The sequence below is a fragment of the Cnephaeus nilssonii genome (assembly GCF_951640355.1).
Source record: "Cnephaeus nilssonii genome assembly, chromosome: 2".
NCBI classification, from domain to species: domain Eukaryota; kingdom Metazoa; phylum Chordata; class Mammalia; order Chiroptera; family Vespertilionidae; genus Cnephaeus; species Cnephaeus nilssonii.
In genome coordinates, this window is record NC_137073.1 from 77,515,958 (window position 1) to 77,531,556 (window position 15,599).

At 47.4% G+C, this 15,599-nt stretch overlaps 1 protein-coding gene across 2 annotated transcripts in view; it reads left to right on the forward strand.

Moving 5' to 3' along the window:
* The window catches only part of ZNF366 (zinc finger protein 366), a 61,033-nt gene extending 46,341 nt beyond the window's left edge, over positions 1 to 14,692 (forward strand). For both annotated transcript variants that reach the window (XM_079788169.1, XM_079788168.1), the window contains exons 3-5: positions 1,908 to 2,099; positions 10,507 to 10,681; positions 13,869 to 14,692. In XM_079788169.1, the coding sequence (XP_079644295.1) occupies positions 1,908 to 2,099; positions 10,507 to 10,681; positions 13,869 to 14,422 (921 nt within the window). In that variant the 3' untranslated portion in view covers positions 14,423 to 14,692. The remainder of the gene's footprint in view (positions 1 to 1,907; positions 2,100 to 10,506; positions 10,682 to 13,868) is intronic.
* The last annotated feature ends 907 nt before the right edge of the window (positions 14,693 to 15,599 follow it).

A 15,599-nucleotide genomic window follows, 5' to 3' on the forward strand; every position in this document is an offset into this window, starting at 1 on the left:
AAGGTGCATTTTGAAACATAAACTTTCTGTAAGAGTAGAAACTGAAGTCAAAGTGGGACAACAGCCTGGTATCTGAAATAAGTCTCATTTAAATTAGGAAACAGAATGCATTTTAATAAAGGATGTCAGCAAACAGCGAGAGGTAGTATTTATTGAAGCTTCTATGTGGCAGCTGCTTTACTTTGCATGTAATCCACTTGAACGATGCTAAGAGCTACTTGTGGGTTTCAATACTTCATAATTGCAAATGAGACCCTGAGGCATGGGGAGGTCACCCAGAATCTCTGACTCCAGTACCTGAGCTCTTGAACCCTATTGCCAAGACTTCCCTTTCTTCACCCACTTCCCTCCCTTCCCCTAACAACTCCACAAACTCCCCTCTGTGATTCTGCTGATCCTTTTAGAGACACAGTAGCTTCCTGTGTTCCCCAAAGTTGTGTCCAGGCTCCCATTCACTTGGGTTCTAGGCCACCCCACATGTGAATTTTACTTTGGACACAGATTTCTCTTTAGAAAATTCCAAAACAGCGATAAGTAGGTACTTCTTGGTCCCAGCACGACTGACTCATAGCCAGTATAGAGACAATCTTGAAGAGAAAGATCCTAAGTAAATTTTACAAGCCATCAAGAAAATAGTTTTCATTAATTTCATAATTTTAAACTCACTGTTTGAATATGCAACACATATTTTAAATTGAGATATCTTCATTAGCATCAGTCCATACTCCTCTGCAATAATTAGACTAGAGAGCATTCCAGCTTCTCACGGCTTACCTCTTCATCTTGAGATGAGGAAGCCTTCACCAGGAAAGGCCACAAGACTTGCCTTAGGTTCTGCAGCCAGGAAGTGGCTGGGCAGAGATCTGAGCTCACCCTTCAGTGCCATGGGCTCATCAAAACTGAGGAATGGTACTTTCTTACCGTGTCCCAAATTAAAGAACTGAAAATACAGGCAGAGAGAGGCAGAGCTAAGCACGGAACCCCTCCCTCTATAAGTCACTATGGATACCAGCCAATATGGGATTTATAAAGTACAATTGTTAGCGAGGCAACTTGATCTAAGCCTGTATTCGCCTTAATTTTAATGCTATAGTTCTCTAAGTTTTCCTTCCAAAAAGTCATCCTGGATCAAGATTCCTTGCAAAGGCCTTTTCAGGGAAGCACTGGTTAGTCAGGATCAGCTAATATTCTATTCATGCTAAGAGTCCCTAGAAATGCTTTCAACTAAGGGCATTGATGCTTAAGTTACTCAAACACTTCTCCACAAACAGCAAGGAAACTAGAAAATCTCCTTTTCTAATTCGGAAAGCTATCATCTCTATAGGACAGAAGCTGGCTTAGAGGAGGTTCTATACCCAAATCAAACAGAGGTCACTGTGGCCTATAGGAACTCAGGGGACCATCTCAAGAGATGATTATCAAGTTGTACTTTATGGAAGTGTGGATATAAGTTGTTCTTCTGGGATTTTCAAGTTCATTAGTAAGAACTCAAGATATGGGAAATGATATTATCAGTTTGGGAGGGTTTTTTCTCATTATCATGAAAGCAGGATTATAGATTCATTTAGAATATCATTCCACAGTGCTCTTACCAAAATCCCATTAATCCCCAAGAACTGTTACTATAGAATTAACCCCAGCAGCAGCAGGAACAACAAAAGTATTAGCTTTCCTTTTCTCTAACTTTATGTAGTTCATGGTTTTTGGAGAGAAAAAAAGATTATGTAATCAACATTTTTCAGGAAAAATAGCAATTTAACAAGGCTAAAGCCACACCATTTGGAACTAAATATCTATCAGCAAGCTCATCATGGATTTATGCAACAGAAAGAAAAACAAAGACTACAACCCAGATGAAAGCAGGTTACCTGCTAACCACAGTTGTTTTGCATCTTGCCTCCCTGCAGGGTGTGAAGGAGCACAAGTGTGGGATTTGCGGGCGGGAGTTCACTCTGTTGGCCAACATGAAGAGACACGTGCTGATCCACACCAACATCCGCGCCTACCAGTGTCACCTCTGCTACAAGAGTTTTGTGCAGAAACAGACCCTCAAGGCACACATGATCGTCCACTCTGACGTGAAGCCTTTCAAATGCAAGGTGGGCAGGGGGCCCTGGGAGAGTGCGGAAAGGGGGGACTCTGAGGGTTGTGCAAACGCCCAACGGGGAAGAGTCTCCAGGGAACCTCACACTCCATTTCATCAGAGTAGGTCCATGGCCAACCCCAGGCTCATCTGCTGCTCTTTCTCACTTTCCACCACACCTTTGCTCACACCGACCCTCAGCTGGGCCCTGCTTGTCTCACTGTGGAATCAGTTCCTGGGGGTAGAGGCACCAGTAGGGGAAGGTCTGAGGGTGGAAGGACCACTTGGGAAATGAGGTTGTTCAAGGATGAAGGGATGTGGAGAGCTCCTGTTCTAGAAAAGAGCAATCCAGTGTGGCCCTCTTCCCCATACAAGCCAATGAGTAGAATACAGAAAGGAGTCAGAGAAGCTTCTAGCACTGCCCCCACTCCCATCTGACCCCTCCCCTCCTGCCCTCCTGATACTTGGGCTGAGTGGCATAACTTGAAGGCAGGTCTTCCAGAGAGGATGACAGATATTCTGAGGCTAGCCCTCACATGACCTCAAAAATGCTTGCTTGGGCCGAGGAATGACTGTGAGCACAGTCATCTGAAGCGTTTCTCACTTATTCCTAAGGGCCATGGAGCATCTTTGTTAAAGTCTCCGTGTCACATTAACTTGCTTGGATTTTTCTTTCATCAGCTGAGATAATGCGTGAGCTGAAGATTTGTAAAACCCAAGGCACTGAGTGGTGTCACTCAGAAATGCTTGGGCTTCCCAGGCGGTCCCCTCCCAACATTGCTGCTCTTCACTTCTAAGAGGAAAAGGAGTCTTGCTCAGGATTGGGTAGTTTCATCCAAGGAATGTACCGGCAAGTGTCAGTGAATGCACGTCTTGAGGAGGGAGCTGAGGGGAAGAAGAGGGAAATCACCATGTTCAGCTAACACTAAGCCTTTCTGTTGGAAACAGAGGTTTCCCTTCTCTCTGTTACTGCATGTCTGACGGGGTCCAAATGATATTCTCTGTCGACCCCTATTTCTGAAGTAGGGTGTCCTGCTTCCAGGGGCTGTTCCTGCGTTCATGCCCCTGCAGCATGTCTCCCCACTTGAAGGAACCCCCTGTGAAGCCAACTTCTTTCCTGTGTTGGCCACTCCTGGACAGGGTGAGAGGGGTCAGGAACCAGAGCTTCCCTAGACCTGTGTGGGCATTCTCCGGAGGTGGGGGGAGGGAGATTTCTCCCTCCAGCCCTTTTCCTGCCACCCACTTGTGTTTCCCCTCCTTTCCTTCAAGTTCTAGTAGTTTGAAAGTCAATTTATGTCCATCTTGAGTCATCTGAGCTGATAGGGAGGAAGCTGCATGTAGGACCTGGTGCAAAAGGAAAATGTGAGGCCCTTTGTTCAAATGTTAGGAAGAATTTAAGATAGTAAAAACAGAGCATTATGCAGAACTCAGGACCCTTCTGAGTGTGGGCTCCTGTGTGACAGCCTAGGCTGCATGCCTTGCTGCGTGAGCCAATGGACGCCACAGACCAAGTCCTCTCTCTCTAGGCACTTCTTTGATTTTTCTACCCACTTCACTAAGCCCTTTGACCTCTGCACTTTTAATAGAGCTGTTGCTGCCTGCCAGGGTTTCCTGTCTCCTACAATGGAGGTGCAAACAGGAGCTCTTTTCCGCTCTTCATTCCTGTGTTGAATTTACTCTTGGACTTCAAGCACATTCTATAGTTTTTATCTTATCAACTGCTGGTAGAGAACACATAAAGTTGTTAAAATATGAAGGGAGCCATTGCATAGTTAGCAGTTCCCTAAAATTTCACACCTGTCCAGTCCAACCAACTCCCACCTCCACCTCATCAATTCAGGTCCAGCAGTAGTGGTTAAACCAGGAAGAAAACATCTCTGAAACGGAAGGATATGTCAGGGGGCAGAGCCAATACAGGACAAGGGCTTGCAAGCTATGTGTGATTTGGGGCCACAGAGACAGTCCTATTTCTTTATATCGAGGGCATCATAGGAGCCTGGGTGATTTCATGGCCCTGGTGATATCTGAGGATTTAGAGGGTTCTCTCTGGTACCAGTTCATAGAAGACTGTACAATGCAAGTATAACAAGGGCCCAGTGATGCAGTGAGCCAGCCTGGCTTGATGTTTCAGGCCTCCCTTCATAAACAACTGCCCCCTCTTTCCCAATGATAGTGCACCGTACATGGGTGTCTGATGGCTAACTTTATGGTTCAGAAACTTAACTCGACTTCTCCTTGAGTGTGCATTAGGCTCTGGATATCTGGTCACACCATGAGAGAGGGACTTGTAGCATAAAATGCCAACGCTGAAACGATGCACAGTTTATACTCTCCAAGGGGAGATGGGCCTGGAGCAGGAACTGAACTGGTATCTTCAGGGTCACTTCTTCCTGGGGCCTAGGTTCTCTCAGCAGCTGTAGGTCAGGAGGCCGCCTAGAAGAGTGCATGAACTAGTATCATTAGAACAAAAAGAATTGGATATTAAAGGGGAAATTTTAAAAAATCAAACACAGGTGGCCCTTCTCCATTCTTAGACATTTCTAAAACAAGAACAGGTGTCAGTCACCTTGAATACGAGCTCTGTGTCTCCTGGAAAGTGCCAGAAACATACCGCAGGTTCTCCCTCTATTTGTTCCCATCTCCCTGCAAAGTGCCACCCTGCTCAGTGTCCCCTTCCTACTATCACCCTCCTCACTTCAAAGGCATTTCAGAGCATGTCTGAGTTCACAGGCTATGTAATGGGCCTCTGTGTGTGGGAAAACTAGCTCCAGATGCCACGGTGAAACGGGTCACCTTGAGAGGGTGTCCTGCGGACTTTGATTCCCATCCATGTTGTGCTGGATTCTTGGAATTCTGATCCTGGGTGGAGCTTGTTGGGGATTTGAGAGTTGAGAAAGGAATGGAAGGCCATTTGCTCATTGCTGTGTAATCCATAGCCTTCGGAGAGGAGTGGCTGGCAGGCTACATAGTGATGGTGGAGAACAGGGCCAGACAACTAAACCAAGGCTTTATCATGGTAACAGGGCAGACATTTCCTTCACAGGATTGGCATGGCTGGGGTGGGGTTAGGGGGGAGGAGAAGGGCAGGCCATGCTCCTGCCATACTCTGAGAGGGGTGGCTCTGTCTCCTTTACCCCAACCTTGCAAGAAAAAAAAAAAAAAAAAAGGAGATTCTTTAAGTAATAGATTCTAATTTCTTGGGACTTTTGCCACTAAAAATCCTTCCTAAAATAAACCCCTCCCCCTGTTGCAGTATGAACTGGTTCTCTCCAGACCGTGCTCAGTGGAAACAGCTGTCCTCAGCAAGCAGCAAAGTTCGCTCACGGTGGGATTAAGCATTAACAATAGAATGGAAAATTAGAGGAGAAGAAAGGTTTCCATTCTGTTTCTTTTTCTTTCCTTATAAAAAGAAATTACTGCCCTTCTGGGCTCTTTTGCTATTGGCTCGGCTCCTGGACTCCTAGCTCTTGGAGCCAGCTGGAGCTGGTCCAGAGACCTGCGCCTGTGCACTTAAGCTTGTTTCAGAAAGATGCTTCCCAGATTCTGCGTAAGCACGCGGGGGTCGACTTGGATGCTATCCTTGTAGCGGCCACACTCCATAAAAGCAAAGAACCAGCTGCCGTCTTTGGGAAACCTGTCCAGGAAAAGCAGCCATCCAGAATTTCCGGGACACATTCTCCTTTGAGATGGGTGAAGCCGGGAGCTGCCTAAGTTATGAATCACCAGGTCATCTGCAGCCTGGTCTGAAGTAGAGGCCTGAAGGCCAAGGGCAGAGCTGATCGAAGAGGATGAGGTCTCCTTGAAAAGGGTCCCCACCGCCTCTGCCAAACAGGCCCCATCTTCCCTTCCGGCTCTTGGATGCCTCATGAGGTAGAAAACATGTGGGGACTTTTTGGGGCTCAGTACTGGAAACCAAGGTTCTCAGGCTGGCATTGAGGGGGTTAAGGCAGTGACCAGATAGCAGCCTTTTGGCAGCAAAGCCCTCCTCAGCAGAAGGAAGGATATAGCTGTATGAACTGCCTGCTTAACAATGCCTCACATGTCCCCAGGGGCCCGCCTGCAAATAGATTTCATCTTGCTTTCTCTTGTACTTTTCAAAGCTTCCTGTTTTCTCACGGCCCTTTTGGACAGTTTACAGTCTCTCTCTCCCTCCCTCCCTCTCTCTCCCTTTGAGGAAAGGAACACCCTTCTTATTAAAAGAGAGAGAGAGAAAAAAGAATGTAAGGGAAGGGCAGTTTAGCGGAGGCCATTCTCCTGGGCTGCAGGCTGCAGCTCTTTGACCTTTTCTCCCAGAATAGGAAAACACAGGCTTCCTGGCGCATCTCAGTCCTCAGGCTCACATAGGCTGGTTGGCGCAAAGCAGTGTGGCTCTTCTTGGCTTCGTGGGCCTCTGGCCCCAGCCCAGCCGCTGCCCGCTGCACTCAGCTGCCTGGGCTTCTCCGTGGCTCTGGCTGTCAGCATCATCGCTAGGACTCATGGGAAGTTGCCTGAGGCATCTCCAGGCCCTGGATCAGGGAGGGAAGAGGCACCAGGGAGCTGGAATTTGAAACTCCTATGAAGATGAGGAACAGGGTGCCTGTCAGCTGTTTAGAGGGCTGAGGATCAGGCAGCCAGATACTGGGTTCTCCCAAAACCTGCAATCTAAGAGGAATCTTCTTTTTCCATCCACATTTCCCAGTGCTGTGTCAGGCACAACTGCCTCCATTTCTATTATGCTTCGAGTAACCTGGCAGGTATTTACACAAAGGATCCCTCACTTCCTTCAGTATTCCCTGCAAATTATTTAGTTTAAAAAGACAGCACCCCCATCTTCAAAGATCTCCCTATTTCTGGAATGTAAGAGCATAGTCCATAATAATGATAGTAATAAAAACTCATATTTATTGAGCTCTATTTGCCAGACCCTTTACATGAATTGTCTCATTTGATCTTTATAACAACCGTTATAAGAAACTATTATTATCATCAACATCTTAGGGAAGAGAAAATGGAGAGCTCGTTCTCTATTCCTCTGAGGTCTCCCTATCACCTCTCTGCTCTGCCCTCTCAAAGCCTAATGACCCATGCAATCCGCTACTAAAGGACAGTTCAAAACATTTGTTCCAATTTCCTAGTAAATGTTGAGGCCCACCTACTTCTTTACAAGTAGGTATAAATGTGGGCATCGATGGGAAAGCTGAGGCTTCGTATCAGGCTCACTAATATCCCTCATCAGAGAACGAGAGTTTAAGAGGGGTGGGCGGTTGAGATGACCACCTGCAAGAGGAACGCTGTCCACTCCACTCCAGCAGTTTCCCCACCAATACCTGCCCGTATCTTAATCTTCGCAGACCTGGGCACGAAATGATGCAGCAAGTATTGACTTGAGCAAACTCTTAGCCTCGCCTGTCGTGATGAAAGGGGGCATTGACATAGATGGCTGCTTTTCTCAGAAGAAGAAACTAGGGTTTTGGTGCTCCCTCTCACCCTGACTTCTTTTTTCTAGTCTAACTCCCTTCCTCCGCTACAGTGACTATGCTTGGAGCTCATATCTCAAACCACAGCATCATCTTTAATGGACCCAGGCTTCTTTCTCTGGTCCCCCTTTGCTGGATGCTGAGGTTAGCCACAAAGACAAGGAAGGTAGCCCTAGCACTTCTGAAGGTGCTTGGCATCTTTCAGTGCCCCACCATCTTTCAGAGTCCACTCAGGCTGGGAAAGCTCTCCATTGGCGGCCCAGTAAGCTACGTAAACCATGAAGGATAACTCTAATAAATAAAAATTAATTTTTACCAATAGCACAGAAAGCAGTCTCCTTTACCAATCACACATTAGAAAATATAGCTTCCCGGTCATGTCCCACAATGGACCTTCCCTGAGGCCATAGGCCTTGACTTCGGGGGACAATATCAATGTCCCAATGTCCCCACATAGCATTGAAATGTCCCAGGAAGTTTAGTCGTGAATGAATTGAGTCAGAAAAGAAACATTAGAATAGAAAAACACACACTGGGCTTTGATAAAGGTTCATAAAATGTTGCCTGTCTAAGGCTGAGGAAGATTCTAGGAAATGCCCAGTGGTAGCCATTGTGATGTATGCACACCTCTGTGTGTGTGGTGGGAGAGGGGTGAGGGGAAGGGAGGTGGGACCTTGGGGAAGGTGAAGTGCAGGGTCTTCTCTGACCCGAAAGTTATAGCAGTTGTGGCAGCAACAGTGACAGTGACCTTGCCTGTGTCTAAGATTGAGGGAGGAATCTAAATATGTTTAATGAAAAGACTATTCTTGTGGCAAAACAACCCCCCCCCCCCAAAAAAAAAAAGGGTACTCTACACATTCTTCAAGGTTAGGCTAAAATTCTATCGCTTTTATAAGACCCTTTCAGAAGTCCAGCTTCTAATATCTCGGCAACCACAGATAATAACTAACAGTGGAATTTCGCCCTTCATGGGATCCAAGTGCAGAAGGCACCCATCTCGTCCTTTCAGTTCTCTCGGTTGGCCTGTAGGACCGTGAGACCCATTTAGGCTTGGACTAGCACAGTAGCGTAACTGATCCCCCAGCCTCCAGCTCCTCTCTCCCTGCGTGGCTTGCTGTTGGGGAGGGGGTAGGGGGAAGGAGGTAGAGCTAATTTTGCTGTTTTCGAGTCTTCTGCTGCAGCATCATGCCAAATAATCAGGAACCAAATTAAGTATACTTTTTCTAAAATGACCATGACTTGAATATCTAATTCAGAATCTTTAGATTCAAAGCTTTTGTTTTTCTGTAGCCAGAACGGAGAACTGCATAAGCTAAGCTAATAAATAGATCACAAAAGGTTCCCAGAACTTGCACACATGTGCAAAACTTAGCCACAGGTTGATAATATCTTAATACATAGTCTCTGTTGTAAATAAAAGAAAGCAAATATCCATTCCACATGTAGGGCTCCCGAGGATGTTGAAATTAGACCAATTCTCTCAGCCTTTCCCTTCTTGGGTCACCTTCTCCAAATGAATGTGGTGTGCACATACTCTGAGTACTGAGTGTGGGAATTCATCTTTGCTAGTAAGGAAGTAAAAAGGGAAAAAGTACTTAAAACTCCCAAATATGAATCATTTAAAAATACAGAACCAACCATTCATTATCCATGTGTGGATTATCGGTGACAAATGTATAACCCCGGGCTGGCTTCCTCCTACCATCCAGCATTCTTCTGAGCTAACCTCTCAAGGTCACCATTTGTTAGGTCTGCCCATTCTGCCAAGGCTAGCTCAGCTCTCACCTCCATAGCCACATGAGGAAAACGTTGCCTTCATTAACAAAAATTCAGTCCAGAATCCCCAACAACGGCCCTGAAAATACCTCTCAGGAAGAGAGGAAAACTGATGTCAGCTTTAGAGGACGCGGTACTCCTGGTCCTCTCTCCGTGCATCTCTCACTCCGTACTGGCTTCTGGGGTTGGGGTGGGACGGGGAATGTTCCTCCCTTGACACTGTGTCCAAGCACAGCCAAGGAAGGGCTGGAGTCTCCAAGCCCTGCCTTGCTAAGGCTTGGGGACAACAAGAGCAAGCAAAGCACACTCCCCCACCTGCAAACAGTGCCTTGGAAAAGACAGTGTCTCTTCTGAAAGCAGTTGGAGAACCACTGTTGTGGTCCATCATGCATTTGCACTTTAACGGAAATAAAGAGAAATGACAAAGAAAAAAAATGAATAAAACATGTTTACTTCTTGTGTACCTGAGATAATATTTTCAGTACTTCAAATCTCTACCCAGAGAAAAGACACACTCCTTCCTTTACATGTCTCCATTTTCCTTTTGACTTTGAAATTCATTCCAATAATTAGCAAATTTAAGAATTAGAAATGTATGGTGTGGTGGCTGACCATGTGGCCTCTGGTGTCCAATGACCTGAGTTCATTATCCCAACTCCAGCACCCACTAGCTATGTGCCTTGGCCAGTCCTAATCCCTCAGTTTGTCCATCTGTAAAATGGGGGTGACAACAGTACACACCTCATAGGACTGGTGTGAAAATTAAGTGTGATATTCCATGGCAGACTTAGGATAGTGCCTTCCATATTGCACATGCTCCATAAATATTAAGCAAGTAACTGTATCATTATTATTCAAGTGAAGCACACTTTGAGCAATTGCTTTTCAGATCAGCTTTTCTCCTTTTCAAAAGGTTCAAAAGAAGCTTTAATAGCTTAGTGATTTTTACTTGGAGTTTTAAATCCTCTACCACAGGAACAAAATCTCAAGAGTCCATCCCTACCTGCTGCTCATCTGAGCCTGGCCACAATCCACCCCCTCCTTGACTTCCATGGGGACATTTTCTTTGGAAGCCACTTGAAATGCCCAGATCCAAGCAAAGGGCCTCACATGAGCCTGGCTGTGGGTTCACCTGGGTGGGGTCCCCTGCCTGCAAGTAACCTGTGTTCTCCTTGTCTCTGTCTCCGACAGCTGTGCGGGAAGGAATTCAACCGGATGCACAACCTAATGGGCCACATGCATCTGCACTCTGACAGCAAACCCTTCAAGTGCCTCTACTGCCCCAGCAAATTCACCCTGAAGGGGAACCTGACGCGCCACATGAAAGTCAAGCATGGTGTCATGGAGCGGGGCCTCCATTCTCAAGGTATTAATCTTCCAAGAAGTCCCCATGCCTGCGAGGCCAGTGGGTGACAAATGGGCAGTGACCTTGTTTACAGGGGGCTTCGCTTTATTCTTATGGTTGAAAAGGGAGTACAACTTTCAAGACTACAGCAGGGTAGCAGGAGCAAGCTGACAATGTTATGATAATAAATAAAATGCTAAGATCTGAAGGTAGTAAGTACAAATGAAGTCTAGAAAGTCAATTGGGACATTGTAATGATGCCAGCCTCAGGCTGGAGGGACTTCTGTTATCCCCATTTTACAGATGGGGGAACTGAGGCCTCCCAACATTAATTTGCCAGAAGTTGGTCAACTGAAAAGTGGCAGAGTCAGGATTTGAACACGGACCTTTCTGACTCTAGAGCCTGTCTTGTATACACTTCACCACACAGCTGTTAAAGGGCATGTGGTGTTTTTCCCCTTTTGGAAAAACAGGTCTGCAAGCTCTGTGGTCAGCAAAGGTGTGTCTGTAGCAGGTAGGCCTCCTCTGACCTGTTCAGGACCAGACAGGCTCAAGGGCCGTTCTCCTGCTCAGTGGGGGCTGTCTCCCTCCCGGAGTCCTGACTGAACGGATGGAAAGTTCTCGCCTTGTTTGTCAGTCCCAGGGCCCCCAGAGTTCATGTTCCAGATCTGCTGAACTTGGCAGGTTGCTCCTTTGTCACCTAATCAGGCAGTCTTTCAATAGGCAGTAAGTGCAGTCCGTCCTAGGCGTGTGCTCTGAGCCGGGCAGCAGTGAGGGACGGAGACCAGCTTTGTCCTCTGGGAGGTCTGCGTGTAGGGAGAGAAGACATACATAGAGGTAACTTAAATCGTACTAGCTGGCCACTCCCTTCTGGTCACTAATATAATCAAAGCACAGGGCTAGACACGTTAGAGCTCATTCCCACAATTCCACAAAGTAGTCTGTGTAGTTCTCATTTTATACAAGAGGAGACCAAGGCCGGGAGGGATGACATAAACTGCTCAAGGTCAAACAGCAAGTCTGAAGGCAGAACTGGGGTCCCAATTCAAGAATTTCTGAGTCAAGCCAGTGCTCACCACACTAGGTAAAAACACAGGTGATTCATTTGTGTTTGCTCTTTCTCCCACCCTTTTCCAAAAGAGATGGTCAGATTGGCACACATATTCACAAGTAAGCAGCACACAACAGAATGATTGTGGTTTTCAGATTTTTACAATGTCGCCCTGACTCCTGGGCGACAGGGAACTGTGGTCATAAAGCAAGGCCCAGAGTTGGTGCAAAAGCCCTGAAAAATTCTGGTTAAAAAACAAAAGCAATTTTTCCACCCTGACAATGATTTTCACCTGAGTTCTTCTTCACATCTCTAGTTGCCTGAGCGGCTTCCCAATTTAGGCCTGGATTTTTCCAGAACAGGTGAAATGTGTTCAGTCTCCAGGGCTGGAGACATAGAAGGCCATGATGAGACAGGCCTGCACTGATAACCTAACCTGCTCACCACAACTCGCCCCGTTTGGACACTCAAAGCCTAGCAGGCACCTGACAATTCTATCATCCTGGAGAAATAAAGAACATCACTATATATCACAGAGCTGCTTTGAAAATTTTTGACAGACTTGCAACTATTTTAATGTTTTCATCTACAAAAGGTGTCACTCATTTTTCATTCCGGTTTTTGAAATGGCTCAAAAACCAAGGCCCAGATCAAAAAGGCCCTCCCTGTGCCCCCGACAAGATGAAAGCTATAGACAGCTTCCTTGCCTGACGGCATCTTGAGGCTGGCAGCGCTGGACATCAGCTTGCTTTGTGGGTCCCCACCCGGAAGCCTGGTCCTCCTGCGGTACAGCAGGCTCTGGCTGAAGCCCAGGCCCATCCCTCCTAGTTCGCCTCTCCAGTCGCCCCCACCTGTTCCTCGGGGCCTTTCTACGGCCAAGGTCAAATCAGGTGGAGCCCTTCCACGGGCCTGTTGGCTCCTGAAAAGCGGGTGTCTAGAGTCCTCAAACTAAACTAACAGTGAGACCCTCTCACATCACTGTACCTGATAGCAGGGACACTTGTAGTTGGACACAGGGGCTTTGGGGTCCCCAGAGGACCCCTTTATGGGATATCTTTTTTTTTTTCAGGGTGGAAATATTTGTATTATTGTTTTATCTTTTTTCTTATGGTAAAAGCTCACTGAAAATAATAAAATAAAAACATTAGAAATAAAAAAATGTCAAAAATCACTTCATTTTTTAGATTTTTGACATTTTTTTTTAAGAGACAGAGACAGGAAGAGAGAATGAGTGAACTGGGTCTACACTATAAATATTCTATCTAATAAAGAGGGAATATGCTAATTGACCATCACACCTTCACAAGATGGTGACACCCACAGCCAATAAGGAGGGAATATGCTAATTGCCACACCCTCAAAGATGGCGGCGCCCACAGCCACAAGATGGCGGCGCCCAGTCCCCTCAGCCCTGCTGGGGCGGCAGGCGCATGGCAGGGCCCACCCCCAGGCGGGTTCAGTCGCTCTGTGCACCTGCCTCCGGAGTCCCCCAGTCCCCTCAGCCCCCTAGCTGCCCAGGGCCAGCCCGAAGCACAGGTAACCAGGGCCAGCTGAGGCTTGCGCTGCCGGCAGTGGCAGCAGCAGAGCTGTGATGGGGGCATCACCTTCCCTGATCGCCAGGTTGCCTCCCACCCCTGGGGGCTCCAGGACTGTGAGAGGGGGCAGGTTGGGCTGAGGGATCCCCGCTCCAGTGCATGAATTTTCATGCACCAGGCCTCTAGTACATAATAAATATATATGTTTTATACTTAAATATATAGAGAGAATACCTCTTTATGTTATTAGGGCTCTGCATCTCCCACACATAGTTCATTGTGTGGATGTACTATTATTTATTTAAACAAATCTCTACCATTAAATAGATAAATTGTCTTCACAGTTTCATTATTAAAAATGTGGTGATGAGCACACTCACACACAGATTTGTTCACCTGCAAATTTGCATAGTTTAAATTCTCAGTAGTGTAATTGCTAAGTCAGAGCCAGGCTTGTTTTTAGCTTTTGGTGCATGTTACCAAATTCACCTTGTAGATTCTTTCGGGGACTTTATCTATGCTTAAAATGTAAAATCAAGCTACACGGAAGGGCCCCGGGTACCACCAGCCACCCGTTTTCAAAGGCTTTTCCAGGGCCTGAAGGCTGCCTTTGCTCTCACAGGTTTTGGAAGGGGGAGAATCGCCCTGGCGCAGGCGGGGGTCCTGAGGAGCCTGGAGCAGGAGGAGCCCTTCGACCTGTCCCAGAAGCGCCGGGCCTTCCAGTCTGACGGGGATAGCGCCAGGGGCAGCTCCAGCCATGAAGAGGAGGATGAGGACCGCTGCTGCGAGGTGGAGCCGGACAGCCCGGGCCCGGCCCCGGCCCCGGCCCCGCGGAGCAGGCAGCTCTGCGTGCCCCAGGATCTCTCCACCAAGCCCGAGACGGACCCCCGGGCGCCCCAGGAAGCCTGCGAGGAAGAAGAGAAGGAGGAGGAGGAGGAGGAAGAAGAGGAGAAGGAGGAGGCCGTGCAGAAGGAAGGACGCCAGGAGAAGAGCAAGGACAGCCTTGGGGCAGAGGGCATCGCAGGCAGAGAGGAGTGTCCCAGCCTCAGGGCGCTGCAGAGCGCGCGGCGGGGGGCCTCCTTTTCTGATTACTTGTACTTCAAGCACAGAGATGAGAGTTTAAAAGAATTACTGGAGAGGAAAATGGAAAAACAAGCAGTGCTTTTAGGTATCTAAGTTGACAGTTTTAGAATTACACTTGGAAAATGAGAAGCAGGCAGTTCAAATATAGCTTTCTGCATGAGCTGTCATTTGCTGGCGACTGGCGACTGGCTCACATCTTCACAGATGGCTCCGACTCCGTGCGCAGGGACGTCCTCAGCCATGGAAATGCTTCTCGGGTCATTCCGGGCCCTTGATTTTTAACACGCAGGCAGGTCTCCCCAGTGTTATGTCTGCCTCTCCAATGCCAGGCGCTGTACACACTCTTCTAGGTATCTAATTGCAGGCCGATGCTGAGGTGCTTATAGGAATTCTCCTTTTCTTTGACTAAGATACAATACATGGTAAATTTCTTTCAAGTGGCAAAACTATGGTGCTTGACATGTTTCCTAATTAATGACTGTTTCGTTGAATGTGTGAAAGTTACAATATTTTTCCAGATAGATGAAAATATGAGTAGTTGTATATATAAAAGTTGCCTTTATTAAAAAAAAAAAAAAAATACCAGAAATGACACAGGAGTTATTGAAAAGGAGTGTTCTCATCTAGTCATTGCAGAAATAAGATAACGTTTCAAGAGAAAATGAATCATTTTGACTAAGGAAAGCCCAGACATACTTGGGTTCCTGCCTGGGTCCGCCTTGCTGGGCCCCAGCCTCCTTCATTGGGTGCGGCATTAGGAGCCGGTTTGCAGATGACGCCCAGTGCTCGCGCCCGTGTCCCGATTGGAGCTCCCTCCTGGAGACCTTGCTAAAGCAGCTGCAAGAGGAGTTGTCACCCTGTGAGCAGCTGGCTTCTCCTTGGGGCTAGAGCTGGGGCAGTAGGGGAAGGCTTCGCCCTGAAATCGAAGGTCTGACTTGTTTGGAGAATTAGAAGAACCAGCAGCTAGTCGCCAGCAGGGGAGAGTCTGGGCTGGGTTCCCAATGCGCCTGCACATTAGAATCAGCGCGGGGAGCCTTTTTTAACAGTACCTCATGTGGGCCCTCAGCCTCTGAGACCCTGATTGAATTGGCCTGAGTGGAGCCCCTGCTTCGGTTACTTTCTAAATTGCCCCATGATTCTTCTGTGCAGCCAGGGCTGAGAAACACGGACTGGGCTAAAACAGTGACTCCCAGGACCCCCTCCCAGGGACTCCATAAATATTTCTGTGTCTGGCTTCAGACTCATTAGGAGAGAGAGCAGGAGACCTCGC